At 38.1% G+C, this 1,017-nt stretch overlaps 1 protein-coding gene across 1 annotated transcript in view; it reads left to right on the top strand.

Moving 5' to 3' along the window:
* Positions 1–365: 365 nt before the first annotated feature.
* The window catches only part of NFYB (nuclear transcription factor Y, beta), an 11,317-nt gene continuing 10,665 nt past the window's right edge, over positions 366–1,017 (top strand). The window contains exon 1 of the mRNA XM_006888554.1: positions 366–459. Coding sequence (XP_006888616.1) covers positions 366–459 — 94 coding nt within the window. The remainder of the gene's footprint in view (positions 460–1,017) is intronic.

The raw sequence follows: 1,017 nt of genomic DNA, 5'->3' as shown, positions 1-1,017 counted from the left end.
CTGCACTATGCTCTCACAGCCTTTGAATATTGACTCTGTTAACGGCTTTTAAGGCACCCTCTCTGTTTTTTAATTGGTTTTCAGCCATTCATACACATTTTGTCTTGTAACTCAGTTGTATCATGTCATTATTTGTCTTCTTTTTTTTTTTTTAATTTTTTTTATTATTTGTCTTCTTAAAGCCTTGCTGTGGAAAAAAAAAAGCCTCGCTATGGTCTCTGTTACCCTTCACCCTGCGCTTCCAGTGACTCACCCCTGCTCCCACCCTCTCCCCTCCCGCCCCTACCTGTCAACTCTCCACAGTTATTCTCTCTGTGTATAAACCTTTTCTTAAAAAAGTACTAAAAAGCTTTTCTCTCCCATAGATGGATGGTGACAGCTCGACAACAGATGCTTCTCAGCTGGGAATTTCTGCAGACTATATTGGAGGAAGTCATTATGTTATACAGCCACATGATGGTAAGAAAGCCACAAACTTCACAAGTAAAAACAAATCAGAAAGTGGAAATTTTATTAATAATACTGTTACAGATTGATTTTGGAATTTAGATGCACTGCTATTAATTGTGCTTAGCCGTACATGTTCATATCCTTGAAGATGTATCATGGAGGTGTTGCAACCTAGAAGACACAAATTTAACTTAACAAGTTAAAAGTACATGAGTCAAAAATTAACAAGCAAAAATATTCTGAGTAGAGGTTCTAGTAGTGGCATAAATCAAGTTACAGAGGGAAGGTGGTTCTTACAGTAAAAGGCCTATAGACTAGTACTTTGTCTATTATAGTGTACAGTTTAGGAACCACAAGATGTAGAGGCTCAGCTATGTCATATATGCTTCTTAAGTCCTGGAGCAAAGTCCATCTACCACTGGATTGTTTTACAACTCGAAAGTTCACATGCAAAGTAAAGGTGAAGTAAGGAACTGCTTATGAGGTTTCCCATCCATTCCAACAACTAAGAGATAATGAGAAGAGTTGGGACCTCAGAAGGCTTTTAGGACCAATTAGTAGGCTCTG

The sequence above is a fragment of the Elephantulus edwardii genome, unplaced genomic scaffold (genome assembly GCF_000299155.1).
Source record: "Elephantulus edwardii isolate Elephantulus edwardi_28Jun2011 unplaced genomic scaffold, EleEdw1.0 scaffold00068, whole genome shotgun sequence".
NCBI classification, from domain to species: Eukaryota; Metazoa; Chordata; class Mammalia; order Macroscelidea; family Macroscelididae; genus Elephantulus; species Elephantulus edwardii.
Note: the sequence above shows the minus strand (reverse complement) of the source record. Positions and strands in the feature narration are given on the sequence as shown.